The sequence below is a fragment of the Podarcis melisellensis genome (genome assembly GCF_964234715.1).
Source record: "Podarcis melisellensis genome assembly, chromosome: 8".
NCBI classification, from domain to species: Eukaryota; Metazoa; Chordata; class Lepidosauria; order Squamata; family Lacertidae; genus Podarcis; species Podarcis melisellensis.
Genome location: NC_138540.1, coordinates 33621089 through 33638903, shown reverse-complemented (window position 1 = coordinate 33638903; position 17815 = coordinate 33621089). Strand labels below are relative to the sequence as shown.

The 17815-nt window shown below is 39.8% G+C and overlaps 1 protein-coding gene across 8 annotated transcripts in view; it reads right to left on the bottom strand.

The window, feature by feature from the left end:
* PHKB (phosphorylase kinase regulatory subunit beta) overlaps nucleotides 1-17815 on the bottom strand; it is a 134348-nt gene that overhangs the window by 90408 nt on the left and 26125 nt on the right. For all 8 annotated transcript variants that reach the window (XM_081924005.1, XM_081924002.1, XM_081924001.1 and 5 more), the window contains 2 exons: nucleotides 10762-10861; nucleotides 1782-1889 (listed from right to left, as the gene is read on the bottom strand). In XM_081924005.1, the coding sequence (XP_081780131.1) occupies nucleotides 1782-1889; nucleotides 10762-10861 (208 nt within the window). The remainder of the gene's footprint in view (nucleotides 1-1781; nucleotides 1890-10761; nucleotides 10862-17815) is intronic.

The following is a 17815-nucleotide window of genomic DNA, read 5'->3' as shown; positions in this document are numbered from 1 at the left end:
GTGCATGCCTCTTTAAGCACCCAGTTCTAAGCCATAGAAAGATGCAAAGGCTGAAACCAACTGCTGACTAGGGCTGATGGGAATTGAAACCCAAAACATCTGGAGGGCATCAGGTTGTAAATGCCAGATAAAATGCCAGTAGTTATTCTAAAGGTGATGATATGTATTCTGACTAACCAGTCACAGGAATCACTGTTTTATGCTCACCACAGGTTACATCCAAAAATCTTTATGATTATGGCCACATTCATGCCATATATTTAAAGCACTATGCCACTTTAAGCAGTCCATGGTTTATCCCAAATAATCCTTGGGAGCTGTAGTTTAAGGGTGCTGAGGGTAGTTAGGAGACCCCTCTCTTCAAAACAAAACTACGATTCTCAGAGTAGTTTACCAATCAATCCCTTTTCACAGAGAACACTGGGAACTGTAGCTCTGAGAAGGAAATAGGGGTATCACAACAACTCTCCTCACCTTTAACAGACTACAACTCCCAGAATCCTTTGGGGGAAGCCAATGTGACTGCTTAAAATGGTGTCACAGTGCTTTTAAATACGTGGTCTGAAGGTGTCCCCAGGCTGCCCATGCCTAGGGGGTATTTGGACTCATGATTCTTGAAGAGCAGCCCCCCCCCTTTGAAACCAATTTTGAAGCTGAAGGAAATCTCACAAGCACTTTGAGCACAAGATTGGCATGCCACAAAGAAGTAAGTCCAAATTTCCACTAGACATGTGCAAGACTCTGGTTCCCCTGGAGTAGGTCTCTAATTTAGATGCCAGCCACGGGTTTGAAAATGGCAGCTGGACATTTTCTGAAAAGTGGTCTTAGCTCTGCTGTTCTTGCAACAACATGTCTATTCCTAAGAAGTACATCAAAAAAGGTAGACAAACAATGCCAATAAATGGTGATGACTAAGTTCGATGTGAGAAGGCTGGTTGAAGGTATCTGCAACATTCAGTTCAGTTCCTTTGTTTCAGCTACTGGCCATGACAAATGATAAAGTAGAATACTAAAAATAACACAATAAAACACATCAGGCAGTAAACGAAGAAATCCACATAAAAGAAAGCCTACAATGTATCAACAGCTCAATGCCAAACTAGGCTCAGCAGCAAACATAATGATTACAATCTGCAATACTGTGAGTCAAAGTAATTTTGAAGAAGCTTGCAGCCAAGGCAAAAGTAGCCATTCTAGTGAAAATTTCCTCATGGCAATTATCCAGGAGAAACTCTAATTTCCATTGGCTGGACAAATAAATTTCTGACCATAAGCAAACATGACAAAAGCAGGAAGGAAACTGCATTTGTAAATCACAGAAATGTGAACTATGAAAACCAAAGCTAAAAATTAAATGAAAAAGCAGTATCAGAGTGCATTAAGTCCTTCTTATTAATTAAGCTGTTTCCTAGTAAGTGAAGCTAAAACATGTACAAAATTACAGCACACAGCATCAGATGTTCTCAAATTTTATTTATAATACAAATGGTTTTTTAAATATATATATACTGAAATTACTTGCTGGCAACAGCTTGTGTTGCTTCAAAGAAAGCAACTTTTGGCCATTGTAGTGCTTTTTTATTCAATAAGATATACAGCAGAGAGTTGGGCTACAAACAGCTTGCTTTTATCGGTATGTTAAAGCGGGAAAATCAATTTGCCAAGCTCCAGAGTTTGGCACATCTTTAAAGAACTCTGGTCTTTAACTGAGCAGCAGGGGAAAGGAACAATATTCAAAGCCACTCAGTCCCTGAAGTATATTTAAGAATTTTATTTCATACCTGAAGATGTCCATATTCCTTGTGGGATAAGACTTCATCACCTGTGTGGGCACTGAAAACAGAATGGAGGCATTTGGATGGCTTAGGGTCTTGCTTATATTGTTGAACCTTTAGAGAGAGAAAACAGAGATGATACTCCTAAATAAATATACAGATTATTATGTTTCTATCATGAAAGTATCACAAGGCAATGAAGATTATAATTGTTGGATTAACTTTTTTTATCAAACAAAAACCCCATTATGCAATGTAAAACACTATATTCGAAATATAAAGCTAATTCTAAAGATCACCTGCTGGAGCGGTAAAACCCATATTCTTACCAGTCTTATGAATAAGAGCCAGACAGCAAAGGTGGCAGGATCCATCTCCAAACATAAGCTTTCTTCCACATGATTGTTAAGGGTCCAGAATGGCCTATCACATCAATGGACTGGAAAGCCTTCCCTTTCTATGCAATTTCCACATGGCAATGGAAAATGTGGCATTATTATTATTATTACTTTGGCAAAAACCACTGATTTCATTTTGGGGTCTTTCCTTCCAGCTATTTTTATATCTTCCCACTAGAATTCTCACTACAGAGAGATCAGAAGCAGGTCAGATTCCCCTGTCTTTCCACCGTTCCCCTTTTTGAAGGAGAGCGAGCTGAGTGGCAAAACCAATATACCCTGTGGCGATTTCAATGTGAGAAGTCCTTTTAAACCTAGCAGTCTAGACTCTTCCCGACTCCCAAAGTGAGTGGGGAAGGAAGGGGTCATGGAAGCCCAAGGCCTTCTCTGGATTGCTCAGGATTATTTTTTTAATGATTCCCCCCCCCCCCGCAATCACTTCTCAATTCCCTCTGTGCCCCTCTAGCCTCGTGCTATGGTCCCCCATTTACACATTTTTCACCTGGGGCCCCCACAGAATATCCTGGGGCCCCCCAGGGGGCCATATGCTCCCCGGTTGGGAAACACTGGCCTGGAACCTAGCCTGTGGTTTTTTTCCTCCCCACATAGAAAGTGTATAGAGAACATAAGATATTTAATTAACTGAGTGGTTCATCTCATTGATCTTTGGTGCAGGTGATGAAAATGAGTAATTTTGCTACCCTAAGAAAGGTAGCTATCTTCACTAGACAACTGACACAAATGCTTTATCATCACAATCAGGAACTACACTAATCTCTTCTATGAATCCATCCATCTTTATTATTGTTTAACCACAGACAATTCTAACTTACTTGAACTAGCACATGGAAAGTAATAAATCCTGGGCCTATGCAATCAACAGAAAAAGGCTGACATGAGCAAATGAGGTCAACCACCATCATTTTTTTAAAGTCAACAAAAGTATACCCCTGTAAAGAATACTGATATTTGTAAATTATACAAAGCACGTAATATCTGCAAAAAACTAAAATAAAAATGTAGCAGTGTGGAGTGCTCCTTCTGAGGATTCTATGAAATCTTGCCCTTTTCCAGGAGATTCCATTAATGTTCCATTCCCCAGTTTTCCATTTCCTCCAGTCAGCATTACATACCAATGAGTGTGCTTGGTTGTCAATGGGAAATTTGCCCCCTTTTTGCAGATTTTTTTTTAAAAAATCTTCTGCAAAATTTGGCATTCCAAAAGAATTTCATCTTCTCAATCAACACCTTTTGTATCATTTATTATTTATATGATTTTCTTTATTTTCAGTGTGTACACTCCAACTAACAATTACGCAAGGTGGCTTACAATAGAAATGTAAAAGCAGTATCCAACAGCAACTTCAGCAAAAGCACAGAGCAATCAAGAATGTGCTGTGTTGCCACTCCACCAAAAGGCAGTAGCAGCCATAATACATCACAAAGAGCCTTCAAAGGTTTATTTCCGCTTTGTTGGACTATCTGCAACTTAGATTACTAACCAGAAACAGCTTTCAAAAGGTGACCCATCCCTCACTCCTCAAATAAGATATGTATAGATGATAGATAGATAGATGATATATAGATAGATAGATGATAGATAGATGATAGATAGATAGATACGATAGATGATAGATAGATAGATAGATAGATAGATAGATAGATAGATAGATAGATAGATAGATAGATATAGATGGTAGATAAGATAGATACTACACTAAAAAAAATATGTTTCAGTACTGCCCACATCAATGTAAACAACATTACATTTTTTTAAAAAGCTCCAAACAAACCAACAACTTCTTTATATTTGATCAGGGTCATGTCTCTTGGATTCTGTCATAATTATAAATTATAAGCTGTGCCTTAAGTACTTTGGCAGAAATACCAGTATTATGAGGAATGGTTGAGGGAGCAGGGTATGTTAAAGTCTGGATCAGAGGAGACAGAGAGGAGATATAATATCCATCTTCAAATATTCTGCTCCAGAGGGTAGGACCCAAACCAATGGATTCAAATTACAAGAAAGGAGATTCTGACCAAACATCAGGAAGAACTTTCTGGTGGTAAAAGCTATTCAAAAGTGGAATGGGCTCCTTCGGAAGGCAGTAGACCCTCCTTCCTTGGAGGTTTTCAAGCAGAGGTTGGATGGCCATCTATCATGGATACTTTAGTTGAGATTCCTGCATTGGCAGAGTATTGGCCTAGATGATCCTTGGGGACCCTTCGAACTCTACAATTCCATGATTCTATATATTTATTTGTCAAATTTGAATCTTGGCTTTCCAACAAAGAGTGCTCCAAGAGGCTAACAATAATAAAACAAATACGATACAAGATTATATAGAAATAATTGACTAAATAAATCACCACCGCATAGGACACAACTCCTCCTCAGAATGATGCCACTCTACCTTACAAAAGACTTTTTAGTTTTTCTAACCTCCACTGAGGACAAGGCTCTTTCAGCAGTTACTAAGTTCTCTTTGCAAATATATTTAACACAAAAGCCTGCATACTCAAAACAATGCATTGGAAGTGCAACAGAGAGCTGCTTATTCTCCAGTTCCAGAAAATGCTCTTGGCAGCTTCAGTTCTGAGATCAACATTGATCTTTTTTTCATACCAAACACATCTCAACATGTAAAGATTGTATCAGTTTAGCAAAGCAATATGGGCCTCAAATAATATTTCAGTGCTCTATCATTTGTATCTCCCTCTAATACACATGAGATCAGAGCTTAAAAATTTCAAGACAACCATTATGCAGAGGGAATACTAAGTACAAAGGTATAAAAAATTATTTAGAAAAAGAAACAATGAAGGAAACAGTATCAAGGTCCTTAAACTCTGAAGCTGTTAACAGACAACCAATTTAAAAATACTAGGTAAAAAGGCAAAATTGATAACCTTTAATGATTAGGGAGGCATGCTATTTGGGGATTAACATAAATATTACAGGATTAGTATAAAGCAGGAATGAGGAATCCATGGACCTCCAGATGTTGGTATGCTACAATGCCCACCATCCCAGCATATTGGCCATGTTGGCAGGGCTGATGGGATTTGTATGCCAATGACGACTGGAGAGCCACAGCTTCCCCATTCTTGGTATAAAATGAAGAAAAGCATTTAACAAGTTTTGGACAGATGCCAGAAAATGTGCTGGTTTGTGTGTGCGCACATGCGCAAACACACACACCACTAAGATTACAATATTATGTACACTAGGCAAGTTGCACTAAATTCAGTGGGACTAATTTCTAAGTAAGCAGGCACACTATTGGGCTAAGGGTCCCAGCCTGTTAGAATTATCCTTACACTTTTTTATGAGGATTTCCAACTCTCATGTTCAAGAAGAAGAAACATATACCTAATAATCAGAAGTGGATCTGAGTGAGGTTTGGGCTCAAAAGTACAGAGAAAATGGTTTAGCAGTATGCTGCCTTAAATCAGGTCCATTGAGATACACCTTGGGTATTTGCTAGAGCATTCATGCTGTAAATAAATGATGAAGAAGAAGAAGAAGAAGAGGAGGAGGAGGAGGTGGTGGTGGAGGAGGAAAGGTCCAGATCCATATAGTCTAGTATGGCCTGGTTTGTTCTGAATGTTGTTGTTTAGTCGTTTAGTCGTGTCCGACTCTTCGTGACCCCATGGACCAGAGCATGCCAGGCACTCCTGTCTTCCACTGCCTCCCGCAGTTTGGTCAGACTCATGTTTGTAGCTTCGAGAACACTGTCCAACCATCTCGTCCTCTGTCATCCCCTTCTCCTTGTGCCCTCCATCTTTTGTTCTGAATAACAATGGTATTTTTAAATAACAGGGTAAAGGTAAAGGTAAAGGGACCCCTGACCATTAGGTCCAGTCGCAGTGCTCATCTCACTTTATTGGCCGAGGGAGCCGGCATACAGCTTCCGGGTCATGTGGCCAGCATAACTAAGCCGCTTCTGGCGAACCAGAGCAGCGCACGGAAACGCCATTTACCTTCCCGCCAGAGTGGTACCTATTTATCTACTTGCACTTGACGTGCTTTCGAACTGCTAGGTGGGCAAGAGCTGGGACCGAACAACGGGAGGTCACCATGTTGCGGGGATTCGAACCTCCGACCTTCTGATCGGCAAGGCTCTGTGGTTTACACCACAGTGCCACCCGTGTAATAACAGGGTAGGTGGGGTTAAAAAAAATCACACCTATGACCTATCTCACAAAAGGATATGGATAAAATTGGATAAACCCTCAAATATGTTGCCTTGAGCTCCTTGGAGAGATTATATATAAAATGTGATAGATAACCTGTATATCTACTATTTACTTAATAGCTATCCATGCATTTTTGTTATTCCTATTTGCTTTGGAATTGCTATCTTCAGCATGGCACTGTGCACCATCAAATAACAGCTTACAGAAAGTGTTTAGCTTATGCTTACCAAAAGCTTAAGAGCTAAAATTAGAGAAAACACAGAACTGCAAACTCAGTTCACTTGTGCTATTCCATTTATGATTAAGTGAAGCTTATTGCAGGCATCTTCAATCTCAAGATATTGACATTGCTCACATACATAAAATGAAAATATAGACCATGGTGTAACTATTGGTATATTAGATTACTCCTTCAAAATTCATCAGATATGACGAGATGAGTTGGATTTTTACACTGCCATGCTGTAAATGACTGCCACCATTAGCACAACTGGTTACCTCTTTGTACTCTGGAATGAAATTAGTTCTACTGTAGCATAACATTTGAAAAGATCTTTCTTGATAATGATGTGAAATGTCAAGCCTGGGTAGACAAATTATAGGCTTGTTAAATAGCTCTGCCATCAACTAATGAATACATTCACTTTCCTATTTGTTATCATTTTAATGCATTCTTTTCTTGGCAGAGTATTCTCAGGTTAGCTGCATGCATAGGTATCTCAAAGACTGAACATATGGAGAAAGTGTGTGTGTGTGTGTGTGTGTGTGTATGTGTGTGTGTGTGTGTGTGTGTGTGTGTGAGAGAGAGAGAGAGAGAGAGAGAGAGAGAGAGAGAGAGAGAGAAGGGGAGAGGGATTCAAATAAGACAAAGAAATATTGTTTCCCAAAGTCCATAAATGGAAAAGATCAATTATGAAAACTGAGCCATACAGTGATATTTCTATGAACACCCAGTCTGCAAGATATTACCCAGGTTAGGAGTGCATCCATTTCCATAGCTGGAATGTTCAAACAAAATCCACTTGAATGATGGCATCTAGACCAGTGTTTCCCAACCTTGGGCCTCCAGATGTTTTTGGCCTACAACTCCCATCATCCCTAGCTAGCAAGACCAGTGGTCAGGGATGATGGGAATTGTAGTTCAAAAACAGCTGGAGGCCCAAGGTTGGGAAACACTGATCTAGACAGCAGGTTAAGGCTAGTCGTAAGACTGTGGAGGCCCAGCTTCAGCCCCACAGGGAAGGTTGGAGGCAATTATCTGCCTAGGCTGCTTTATTTGGCAAATGGCCATAGCTCAGTGGTAAGGCAGATACGCTGCATGCAGAAGACCCCATGCAGTGATTATGAAGAAGCTTCTGTGTGAGGGAAATATCTGAAAGACTGAACTTTAGGGAATAAATGTTACTGTTACTTTTACCTTTGTTGACTGTAGGGAGCCAGGGGAGACAGAAGACAACTGGAGTGGAAGGTATTACATTGATTTTTTCCACTATATCATACTATGGCCTTGGAAGGATATAACAAGAAAAAGAGACCTGGAGGTCAATTACAGTCTCCAACCCTGCTAATTCTAAAACAATATAAAATTGACAACTTCATGCTAGGTAGTTCTGGCACCCTGGCATCCTCCCTTTCTACATTGATGTACCATGATTAACACAAGGTCGAGTTTGTTTCTTACGGTTCACTTTATTACACTGTTTAAAAATATATATATGGGGAGGGGTGGGGAAGAACACCTAGAAAAGTGAAAGGCTTGGGCATGCCTAAAGTAGCTTTTTGATCCCAGCTTTTCTGCTCATGATAAAGTACTAGCGGGAAACTAAGACTTTAAAAAGTTATTATATGGGAACATCCTTCGTTATCTTCAAGCAATATCCAATAATTACCCTTCAGGAACAAGTTCCAGTTTCATTACAGGGAAAATGGTCTCCACATACAGAGTAAATGGAAGGAAAGAAAGTTGTTCCATTTCTGAAGAGCAAGACAAGATCCTCTTGGGGACATGAGCTCATAAATAATCTTTCCTGAATTATCTCTATCAAAGATGTTTGCACAGCACCTTGTCAAATCAACCCATACAGAAAGGAGAGAAATACCTTACTTAAAGGAGACCTTGTCACATTGAATTTTTCAAAGCAGATAGATAAATAAAAGACATGTCAAGTGAATCATTCTTTTAATAGCATGGTCTGAATTCATTCTTAAAGTTCCATGCTATTTTTTTCGAGGTTTAATGAATGGGGACAATGGTTTTTTTAAAAAAAAATACAGTCATACCTCGGAAGTCAAACAGAATCCATTCCAGAAGTCCATTTGACTTCCAAAATGTTCAGAAACCAAGGCGCAGCTCCTGCAGCCAATCGGAAGCTGCGGAAGCCACGTTGGCATTCGGGAGCCAAAACGTTCGACTCACAAGGCATTTGGGATCCATGGTACGACTATATTTGTTATCCCTTAAGATCTTTTCCCCTCACATAACTAAAGAGATGGCAAATGTGCAAAGATTATTAATCTCTCCCAAACAGCATTTAAAAGGAGATAAATTAAAAGGTGAGCTCGTTTGCTAGTTCATACAAGTCAACTGCATTGGACAATGTTGTTCTGAGGACATGTTTCCCTCTCTACTGACAGAAAAGTGTTGGGATAGCCCCAATTGTTCAGTGTGTATCCCATACACAAATGTTACACCACAATATAGTTTATTGATTATATATTTATTAAATGTATTTTCCCAAGTTGGGATTCAAGGTGGTTTACATTTAGAACCAGCATTAAAATACAGTTTGCCCTGATAGCCCAGTGATCAGCATCATCTGCTCCTAAGTTTTCAAAGGCCAGTCTAAACAGGAAGGTCTTAGCCCGCCAGCAGGAGGATAACAAAAAAGAAGCAAGTCTAAACACTCCTTGGGGGAAATTCCACAATATGGCAGTAGCTGCAGAAAAGGCTTTCTCTCATGTCACCACTAACCATACGTCTGATGTTGATGGGACCAAGAGAAGGTGCTCACCTGAGGATCTTAGCACCTGGGCAGGTTTGTAAAGGGAGATATAATATTTACAGTAACTTGGGCCCCAAAGCCATAAAGAGCTTTAGAAGTCATAACCAGCATTTTGAATTGTCCCTGGAAATGGACCAGTTGACACATGTTGTAACCAGAATGGAAGAAAGGTGCTTCCTAACACTAAGAATGGTTGAGCAACAGAGGTCATACAAATTCCTTTCCCAGGTGCTTTTAAGAATGTATTGACATTTATTGAAGGTGATTTAAAATCTCAAGAATCCTAGTTGGCTGCATGGCTCAGTCAGTTCCAACCATACAATGTAAGCTAATTTGTACAAAAACGCTGCTGATGTAAGCAGTCTACTCATGTGAGCCATATAACAAGGTTGGAGCAAAAGCAAACAAAATCAACTGCTCCCTCCTAGAACTGGAAAATGCCACTTTTCAATTCACAGAAAAGAGCAGACTATTCACATTCCCTGCTCCCATCTGTACGTCGCTCACAGAACAGCCTTGTAAATGGCTCCCACAAGTCATTGTTGTTGTTGTTTATTTATATCCTGCCTTTTCCCCAGACTAGGATTCAAGGCAGTTTACACAAATTAAAGCAATACAGATAAAACACCAAAGGCTAAAAACATATAAGATAGTTAAAAAGCAATTAAAATATAATAGAACTAAAAGAATATAAAAACAGATCTATTAAAATACAGAGAGTAAAAACAGCACAGCACTATTTAATAATCCTTTCCTTAAAAAAAAAGTCAGTCCCCAAAAGACTGTTAGAATAAAACAGTCTTCACCTGCTGGCTGAAAGACAACAAGGAGGGAGCTTCTAGTGTCTTGTCAAAACCAGTTTTCAGGGGGAAAATTTTCCAACTCTATAATTTGAAATTTATTTATTTCATGAAATTTACACACCACTTGATCATAAAAACAACAAAGCTCAAAGCAGTTTATAAAAGGAAAAAAGAAGAAAATCGGGGGGGGGGGATACAACAATCCTTTAAAACATACCAAAGTTAAAATACCAAAACAGTTGTATATGTTTTCCATAGTGTTCCAGCTTGTTTTGCATTTTCAACATTACTTAAACCAGCAAGCTCCCGTCTCTTGTTTGCTTAAGTTCCAAGAGCAACTGAAAGATGGGATTTCTGTCATATATTCAGTTGTTCGTTTACAACATCAGGCACTTCTTCGCCTTCAGCTTTTAAACGCATTGGGCCCAGAGCCTGGGAACTGACCTTTCCTAGCAGGCTGCATTGTGGCATTACACCCACTGCCCTTTTAATTTGAGTCCCAGTCGGAACATTTTTAATGCTTACAATTAACTTAATCCTTTAGAATTAAGTGTGTGCTTGTGTCCACACTGCAGAGTTTTACCTTATCAGCCTGGCGCATGTAGCAGTAGAGAATTCCTCGCATACATTTTATAGCAGAATGCTCCAGCTCATGGGTCCTTCCCTTGTCATCATCAATACGCCTGGGTGAGAGAGATAACCCGTGAAACAAATTGGAAATGCATTCAGAAGGAAGTAAAAGGTACCAGCATCCCTTTCCTGATAATTAAGTATTAAGAATGCTTTATATAGTGGCACCAGCAAACTCTGATACACTCGGGCCTTATCAACCTTGCCACAATAAAGCCAATAGGTTTTTTTAAAAAATAATAACAATAATAATCAAACACTATGTCTAGGTTTCAGGAAATGAAGTCAAATAAAGGTTGCCCACAAACTTGATACCCTTTTATTTGCTAGTTTCGATTATCATCATCATTATTTCAAGGTATTACTTGCCCTTCACCATAAGGTCTAGGGTGAGTTGCAACAATTTAGAATACAGTACTAAAAAGTTTAAAACAAATTTTAAAGAAAGTAAATCCAAATAATTATGAATCATCAAAGGACAGGCAGAAACAATATTTTTATTTGACAAATAACTGTGACATATTGATGGTTTGCAATGTTGCTAATCATTTCTAAACAGTATGAAGTGAGCATAATGCATCAGATTCCTTCGTATTACTTCTGGGGACAGCACTGTGAAACAGGCCACTGCATCTTCTGCCTCTCGTGCCAGTATGACTCGCAGTGTCCTTACAAAAGCCTTGCCCTCTCATTAAAAGGCTCCACCCACCTGGTGTACTTCAGTGGCATCATAGTGTTAGGGGTGGTGTCATGTGTGATTAAGGCATTAATACAATTAGCTGTCACCTTAATACACTCAACAGATTTGCTCAGGACACTTAGAATGCCAGGAAAATTAGCTTGCAGAGTGGCATTCAGCCTTCAACATACACGCAAACATACGGCTCATCCCTCCTCCTTGGCCTGTTAATGCAATTACTGTATAGCATGTGATCTCCTTAAAATTTAATGCATTACCTGGCTTACCAATGGCTCAGAAAGCGGAAACCAAAAATGACAGGAGAAAATATGTGATGCATAGAGATACGCAGGATTAGGGAACAATAGCTGACATGCAGACTTATAGGGTTGAAAGTTCAATTGAGCCATTTTGTTTATTTATTCAGAACATGCAAATCCCAGACTGAAGACCTAGAAGGCTCTCAATGCAGTTTACAAAAAGATTGCACAGTACTGGGACTGTCAAGTGCTAGCAAGCAAAGATGTGCCTTCATCACAAGATGAGTAAGATTAAACTGCAATGTCCCCCATTTTTGTCCCAGAGGAGAGATGTCACCAGTGGAAGCTGTGGTCCAGTAGGTGGTGGCCGAAGGGCAAAACAAGGAGGGGGACAGAAAATGCTGCTGGAATAATCCCTGAACCATATGGACACACCATGTTACTGACACTCCTGGTATTATATTCTAATAAAATATAGACGGTGGTAGTCTGCTAGTGCCTGGGAGACCAAATTTCAAATTCCAACTTGGTGATGAAGTTCATTGGCTGGCCTGGAGGCTAGTCGTCATCTCTTAACCTAACCTAGCTTGAAGAGCTGGAGCCGTGGGGACCATGTATGCCTCATTGGATGAAAGGTGAGATATAAATGTAATAATTAATAACAGTGCCCTGCATTAGTAAATCTCAAGCACTAGGTGAGTTATTAATCACTGTTGCTCTACTATATTGGAGGGTGGGGAAACTGAGGTTCGGGGGCTAAATGTGGCCCTCTGGGTCTCTCTATCTGGCCTTTATGACTCTTTGCAGGCCACACTCACTAGCCCCAGCTTCACACCCTTCACAAGTGTCTCTGCTTGTCATAAATATATGTCTGTGAAGTGTGAAACCTAATCTTTCTTGCCTGGATAGAGATTGGTGTAATGTGTGCAGGTGCCAGAAACCTCCAACAAACATAGGGCATCTCGGACTTGTGAATGGGTGGAATACTGCCTTTTGTACAAAGGACCTGCATGCATTGCTCTGCCCACTTTTGCCCCTGATCCCTGCGTACCACTAGCATGCACTGCCCAAAAGTTTCTACATGATGGAATGTGATCCTTGGGCTGAAAAGGTTTCCCTCTCTCTGTGCTACATGAATGCTTTCAATCACCACAGTGTAAGAGTGTCTAAGGCCAGAACTGAGTACTGTGCAACTGTGCACTCACTTTAAGACATTTCAATACTACTTGTGTGAGCTGTGCAACAAAGGTGGAGAGAACACACAGGAAATCAAAGCAAAAGCTCTCAACGAAGAGTAGGAAAAGCTTCTAGGAAGATCTTGTTTCTTTTGACAACATAAAAAGAAAAAGTAACATCTGCACAAACCTTCAGATCATCACTACCTAGTTCTGCATGAATCCCATGGGGAGAAGGAATTAAAGCTATAATGAAAGGAAGATGTCAAGGATTCCTTCCAGAGGCACAAGTAACAGAACGCAGGAGACATTCTGGCTACCTTTTATTCACCAGTTTTAATATGTTCAGTAACTGCATTTATTACTAAGTGTTTTATAATATTTTTAGAAGCAGTGGAATGAAATTAAACATATAAATTCTAAAAGCTGACATTTCTATCTTGTAATTAAATGGAACTCCTTAGGAGGTACTCTGCTGGTTAAGAACCTTTGGGTTTTGATTTGCAGTTACCAAGGGTACTTCAGACAGAGCTGTCATTAAAGAAAGAGAATAGGACAGGCTTTTAAAAGGTGAGTAGGTTCACCAAGAGGGGAAAAAACAGTCTAAGAAATCAAACAGTGGCAAATGAATATTTCAAGAGAAGGCACTGATAGAGCTATCCAGCTTTCAAAAACAACAAAGTCTAAGTTTAAACCAGGAAGAAAAAAAGATTTCATTGGCATATAAGTTGTTTGGCACAGAGATCATCCACACTTGATGCAAAGTCTGTGAAGGAAAACAAAATTATAATTAGCTCTTCAATGAAAATCTAGCAGAGCTGGAGCAATGCTCAAGAAGAAGAAGAAGAAATTATCTCCCTACTGTGTGATGCTGACTGGATATAGGAGTAAATTATTCAGCATTCCCAAGTCATTTTTCTTCCCTCATAAATATATCAGTTAAACTAACACCACCTTCCTGTGTATCACACATTAGAAAAAGAATGCAGAGTTTGATGACCACAGGGAAGCAGTATTTTAAGGAGATAAACACCTTTTCGAATGAACCATAAAGATATTTTCAAGCATTAACCCAATTGTTCTTCATATCATTAAATTCCTTGGTTGCTGTAGAATGGTTTATCCCTGCCTAAGCTGTACTGGAAGCAGAAGCAAAATCTTCCCAGAAGTCCATTAAAGCACACAATATTCTTGAACAGGTCATTGCTAACGTATGGGTGTTTTATTTTTTAAAAAACCCACAGACACCATCCAAAACTACAGGCAGACGCAAAAAAAGACATGGTTGTATCCAATGTTGTGCGAAGTTAAAGTAACTTAGCAGTATACTTGTTCTGCTAGTGAAATGTTTTGCACTAGCAGAACTCAGATGCACAAGAGAATGCATAAGAAGGGTACTTGTGATTTGTTTAGATTTGCACAATCAATTTGGGGATGGGCCATAGTTCAGCAGTAGAACATCTGCTTTGCATGCAGAATGTCACCGGTTCAATCCCTGGCATCTCAAGGTAGAGCTGGGGGAGACTCTTGCCTGAAATCCCGGAGAGCTGCTGCTAAGTTAGTGTAAACATACTGAGTTAGATGGATCACCAGTACAACTGTTGCACAACTTTAGAATTCACCTGTCCACTAGCAGACACAGAATATTGAGCTACAGCCATTGCATACAGAGTGTGAAAATTGTTTCAGTGTAGCTTTTGCACCATATGGGTAACATCCTTCAGGCCATGTGAAAAGAGTTCACACTGTGGCTTCTCCACATACCATCACAATGACAGTTTCTGGGAGTGGAGATGCTGACATGGGGAGGAGTCACTGCAGTGATCTAGAGATTTGATCCCATGCCAATAAGGTAATGTGAGAAAGGCCTTTAATATTCATTTGCATTCCTTTATGGATATGAGAACACTATCTGAAACTTGAACCAGAGACTCCAGGCAGTGCTGACCTTCCTGAAAAGGCTCAAATCTTTGAAATGGCAGCAGGTAAAGGGCATACTGGACTCTCACTTTAAACCCTGACAGTGGTACTGAAAATCTGACATTTGAAATAAAGTACAAAATTCATGAACTGCAATAGGGCATGACCTCAAATAATTAAATAAATGTTAAAAGGGATTAATAATTCAGTGGGAAGCATGAGCAAAACCATACTGGCAAAGCTCTGGATACAAACCACACTTGAATCCCCAAAATGGTACATGCATAACTTCTTCAATATGAAGGCATCCTTCAAAGAACTTGAAGGTCGAACCTATTTAAATGAGTAGGTAGTGGGAATTGGAAGAGGAAATTATGTCTATAAAAATGATACTGTGAATGGCACCAGATATTTAATCAACCACTAAATGAGGCTGGAGCTTCCAAAACCATATATGCTGATTTTGAACACTGAATGTAAAACGTAAATTAAAATGATACCAAATGACAAGTGTGCGTTATACCATGCTAAAGAAGATTTTGATTGAAAATTATTAAAGTTTGAAAATACTCCTAACTTGAGGTAGGGGAATTTCCTTTAAGTGTAAATGAGAGTAAATTGGACAAAGATAACAGGTGAACTACTAGATTAAAAGTGCATTTTAAGAGTTTGCAGAGAAAGTTATATTTTTTAAAAATAATAAAAATGACAATCTATTTCTGTGGGAAGTGTTGAAATATGTGCCTGAAGACCTCAAATTCTTCCAAATTAAGAATCAAAATTGTACAGTTAAAATTAGGTGAATGAAATCACCTGCCCACATCTGCCAAAATGACACACCATTTCAGAGGACCCACAGGAACTCAAGTTTAGCTGCAGGTCAGAGGTGGGAACCACAGGCAGTTCCAGCTGAGACAGATACGCAGGAAAAATAGAATATTATCCTTCCAGCCTATGGAGTCAAGTTACACCACGAGGTCAATCAAAAATTTGATAACTTTCCACAGGCTGGCAGAATGAAAGGAACACTAGATTATGTGTTTTCCCTTCACTCTGCCAGCCTGCCAAAGGCAATTGCCTGCCCTCGGGACTGAGTGCTTGATCTAACTTCTTGGACAGGATAAATAAATAAAATTTAAAAAATTGTCCAGTAGCACCTTAGAGACCAACTAAGTTTGTTCTGGTGGATGCACATGAAAGCTTATACCCAGAACAAACCCAGTTGGTCTCTAAGGTGCTACTGGACTTACTTACTTACTTACTTATTTAGCGTCAGCCCAACATGGCTACCTACTTGATTCTTGGACAGGGAAAGTCACATAACTAAAAAGGTTTCAAAATTATGTTTCCAGGAGAATAAACATAATCTCTTCTAGACGTTTTGGAAAATGCTCATGAAAAGTAGCATGGCCAGACTGAGTGCTAGGCCAATTCAATGGAGAATTTAGACCTACTGTCTTGTCTCTGAAACAAAAAAGGAAGTTGTCTCTTCTAGGAAGACAGGAACACAGAAGTGTTAAAAGGTATACAAAGAACAAGAACACAGAAGCATTAGTAAAAGGTACATGTAGCAGGTTTCAAATCCCAAGTGATCACCAGTAAATCCAAACATGACATGAAACCAACAGCCAATGTGTCTAAAGGCACACTGGTATTCAGGGCTTTAGATGTATTTTAAACCTCTAGAAATCCATAAAAACTCATGGGTCAGAGGAAACAGAGGACTGCATAACATGTTGTGGAGAAAGAAGCTTTTAAGCAGCCACTGTGGGATACCCAGACAATAATTCAGCTGTATGTGTGAACACAAGACACACTGATTTGTATCATTTAATCATGGGCATTTGACCTCAGGCAAATACCTGTGCCCTCCCACATATATTTGTACTTGTGACAACAGCTCCCGCTTCGTGCTTCCACACATGGCTAACGTAAGGGTGCACACCATTTTGCTTTAGTTTGCATTCCCTAACAGAATTAAAAAGCTGAAAGATGAATGGCTTAGCCAAATCAAATCTCTGATGATGTGTGGACCACTGATCCTCTCTCTCTCTGCTTTTGGGCTCATCCACACTTCCGCTTGTCCAACCACTTTCCCTTGGTGAAAGCCGCTCTTTACTGCTGAATGAGAGCAAATGTCATTCAAGTTTTCTGCAGATTGATGTTTGTTCCAATTCAGCAGCAAATAGTAGGTTTTCCCAGAGAAAGTGGGAGGGCAAATGGAAAACCGCTTAGACCCATGCCTAGAAAAGGAGAAGCAGGAAACCTATAAGACCTGTGCTTTCTAGGCATGGGGGAAGTGAAGTTTGAATGACACCCTCCTTGCACAACCACATATGTACTTTCTCAAGCTGAAGATGGAAGGCATGTAGAGAAGGGACTCTTGTCAAGTGTTCAAAATCCATGAAGGAAACATATTAGAACAAACTCATTTCCTAATGGCTCTTCCAGTTTCTCTCAGACCTTTTAATCCATGGGATCAGTCCCCAGCCCAGCTTTAGTTGCTTCTAGCTCTTCCTCTTCTCTCCCAAAAGTTGTAATGAACACAGGAAGAGCCTCACTGTATCAGACTCAGTGGTCCAACATCTGGTTTCCCACAGTGGCCAAACCAGTGTCCTATGCTGCCCTGGGAGTGTCTGGAAAAAAGAACCATCTAGGTGGAGTCAATGAGATGGTTCCTTCTCACATGAATGCCACTCATCCTCCAACATTCTTTGGCAAGAAACCATCTTACTGGTCCTGCCTGAGTGATGCATTCATTTTCAGAGCTGAAGACCTCACAGGGTAGCAGCTCCAATACTACTACAGCTGTGATTTAGTCCTCTGAACTGCTTCAAAGGAAAACAAACCACCAAACTTGGGAAAGGTATGCTGGAGCCCTTGCACAGCTCAATTATCATCCCATGCATCTCATTTTGTTAACTTCTGTTCCGTACTTTATACACCTGGAGAGGTAATTTGGTTTGAATTAAA